Below are 3,272 nucleotides of genomic sequence, written 5' to 3' on the forward strand. Positions count from 1 at the left end.
CACCCACACCTGAGGGTGCCGCACCGCCTGGTTAGGGGAGCTGTCTGTCTTGAGCTCCTTGTGGTTGGAGAACTGGATGTAGATGGGCTGGCCGCGCAGCACAGGCGTCACCGACGTGTAGTAGTTCACCATGGTGTTGGCAGCCTCTTCTGTGTGCATCTCGATGAAGGCCTGGGCATGGGAACAGGGTGAGCTGACTCATACCAGGGATGCCTCTGGGACCCACCCCAACTGGCCCAGGCCTCGTACCTGATTCTTCCCTTTCAGCATCAGGAGATTGGTGACCTTTCCGAAGGGCAGCCCCAGGGAAATGACCTCCCCCTCGGTGACATCGCCGGGCAGCTTGCGGATGTGGATCACCCTGGAGGGCACGCCCGCACTCCTGCTGTCCCCCTTGAACTTCTTGCTGTCGTTTCCATTTGCTGCAAAAAAGCACTGAGTCACATAGGGCACCCCAGGCTCCCTCAGAGCGGGGCCCTCCCTGGCACCGGGAGGTTTCCGGGCTGAAGTAGTCCCCACACTTGGCTCCCAGAACTGTGCAGTAGGCAGGTGCAGGGACCAGGCAGGGCGGTGGGCGGGTGGGGTTACCTGTGGACGCCGAGGTGCCGCTCATGATAAAGGGTCCGTTAGTGACGCAGGCAGAGAAGAGTTCGTCAGATCCCCGCTGCAAGAGAAGCAAGGTGAACCCAGTGTCCTCGCTGAGGCCCCTGATCCTCCCTACCAGGGCCCACATAGTTCCTTTCCCGCCGGTGGAGCCCTTGGGGCTCTCCCAGGCAGGGACAGAGGCTGTCCCCTCCTAGGCCTCTGCGTGTCATGGCCACCTCCACCTTCCATCTCCCCACCCCCCTCACCAGTGTCTGGGGTCTGCATGGCTCAGGCTCACAGACCGTGAGGACAAAGCCCCCTTGTCCCCCTGTGGCCACCCGCAGGAGTATGTCCTACTTTCCAGTCTGAGGAAACCGGAGCCCAGCGACCAGAAACACCACCTCTTCAGGCGGCAGGTACCTTGGTGACCAACAGGCTTCCCAACTGCCCCTGTGGGTGGGCTCCCAGCCCATGTTATCTCCAGAAATTCCCTCGTTAGTCTCAATCTAATAGAATCAACTTCCAGAACCCCTTGAGAAGTAGCTTAAACAAGGAGAAAGGCAAACAGCCTCCTGCCGGCTGGGCGATGAGACCCCAGAGGGCCATCCACCTGTGATTTCCTCGATACATGAAACCAGCGCCTGGCAGCAACAGGAGACCAGCCTCCCAGCCTTGACCCTTCTCCCTCAACCCGCCTTTCCGCCAGCTCGCCCTCCTCACATCAAGGACACCTTATCTCTGCCCTTCCCCTAAACTGCCAGCCAGTTCAGCCACTTACAAACAAGTAGGCTCCACATACAGGACACCTCCCCACCTTCCGTGGTCCAGCATTGAAGTGCCCCAGAGCCCCTTCAGGTGCTGACCCCCTCCCCAGCCCTCAGGACAGAAAAGTGGGCACAGCCAGGCCAAGGCTATGAGGCTAAGAGAATGTTCTGGGCCTCCTCACTGCCAGACCGCCAGCTATAGGCACGCCGATGAACCCAGATCCCAAACTCCCCAGCACCAGAGGCTGCTCAGAGCACTGCTTGGTTTTAATGCGTACAGGTTGGAGTTGGATGTAAATGAAGCAAAGTGTTAGCCCCACCAGCAGGCAGACCTGCCCCATCATGCCTTTCCTCACTGCCCTGGCGTGGGGCGGGGGGGACCTGGACTCATCCAGGCTAAACAAACCAGAAACCAGGTGGAACACACCTGAGCCCCATTCCCACCTAAGCTGCAGGGAAGTCGACTTGGAGGCCTACCAACCCCTCCCCTCAGGTCACAAAAGCCCCCTGGCTAGAGCTAGACAAGAATAGACAGGGCACCCAAGTGGCTCCCACACAGACGCCGGCTGCACAACCTTAAAAAGGGCATCTCAGCTCCTGTCAACAGGTGATGGACGGGGGAAGAACTCCCTCCAGAGGGGGTCGTTCTTAGCTCCAACTCCCTTTTCACAGCAGATTGCCTGGCATGAATACCTATGTGGTCTGCCCACTTGGCAACCCCCCTCCCCCCAGCATAAGGAAGTGCAGGTAGTGACCAGAGGCTCACCAGGGACTGCCCACTGGGGGCGCAGAGAGCGCACACAGACAGAACCCTGGGGGGACAAAGGGCAGGCCAAGCTGCACTAGAGCCCCTGCTCTAAAATCAACTCAGCACCACCAGGAAGCCCCCGAAGCGTGCCCGGAGCCAGGGACAGCAGCAGCTAAGCACCACTACATCCCAACACCTGTCACTCGGGGCACAGCTCGTGCTTATCCTGAGAGGGGGGACCCAGGATGCCCTCCCGGAGGCACCCACGCTGGTGCACCCTCAGCCTCTGGAAGCGGCCTGGCTGGATGGGCCCCCACGGAAACAGGGGGGTGGGGGGTGTCACCGTGCCAGTTACAAGCACACCTGGATGAGATCCCCTCCCTCCCTCCTCTCGCCACCAAACAGGTTTTATCTGCAGGAAGATCAGGAAGGCTTGCGTGTGAAGAGTCCACCTGGGAAAACCGAAACCAGCCCAGGCCCCACAGCCAGAAACTAGCTGCTGCCTGCTCCCAGGGATAATGGGCTACCCCCAGGGCTGAGGTGGACACCCGGTCTCTGCCAGCGAGGCCCCCTTCTCGGAGCAAAAGTGAGCTCGACGAGAACATCCTCAGAAGCACCTCCATCCGCCCCAGAATCCCCAGGGATCCTCCCAACCCATGCCCACCCCTTAAACGGCCTGGGGAAGAAACTTCCACTTTTTCCACTTGAAACTGTCAAGAGTCCCATCAGCCCTCGGGCGTCCCAGCTCCAACCAGATGCAGTTCTGGACTTCAGGAGAAAGGTCCTGAAGTCAGGGCGGGTGCCCCTCACCTCAGAGGAGCCACCCACCCCGTACTCCTACTACAGAGCAGGCTGTGGCACACCACCCCCCACCCCCAGCCCGGCAATGGGAGCACACAGGCCGCAGAGTGAACGGGCGGAAGGAGAAAGCGACGTCCCCAGTGCCTACCTTTGTACCAACTGCTATGTCTGGGACGATGCTGCAGAGAGAGAGAGAAAAAGGAAACATCAGCAAGGAGCACCCACCACATGCCAGCAGCATGGGCTCCAGGGGCGGCAGGAGCCCCTGCTCCAGGACTTCAGCAATGAGGCGGCTTGAGGAAGGGAAGGGAGGTGTCCTCTCTCTAATCGCCACTTGAAAAGGAGCCATCATTGTCCTCAGGCTCCTTTCCCCT

The 3,272-nt window shown here is 60.0% G+C and overlaps 1 protein-coding gene across 2 annotated transcripts in view; it reads right to left on the minus strand.

Moving 5' to 3' along the window:
* The window catches only part of PTBP1 (polypyrimidine tract binding protein 1), a 10,072-nt gene that overhangs the window by 5,292 nt on the left and 1,508 nt on the right, over positions 1 to 3,272 (minus strand). For both annotated transcript variants that reach the window (XM_010844598.1, XM_010844596.1), the window contains exons 2-5: positions 3,047 to 3,077; positions 589 to 664; positions 250 to 422; positions 25 to 171 (exon numbers count right to left, since the gene is read on the minus strand). In XM_010844598.1, the coding sequence (XP_010842900.1) occupies positions 25 to 171; positions 250 to 422; positions 589 to 613 (345 nt within the window). In that variant the 5' untranslated portion in view covers positions 614 to 664; positions 3,047 to 3,077. The remainder of the gene's footprint in view (positions 1 to 24; positions 172 to 249; positions 423 to 588; positions 665 to 3,046; positions 3,078 to 3,272) is intronic.

Source organism: Bison bison, unplaced genomic scaffold (genome assembly GCF_000754665.1).
Source record: "Bison bison bison isolate TAMUID 2011002044 unplaced genomic scaffold, Bison_UMD1.0 scf7180017864203, whole genome shotgun sequence".
Taxonomy (NCBI): Eukaryota; Metazoa; Chordata; class Mammalia; order Artiodactyla; family Bovidae; genus Bison; species Bison bison.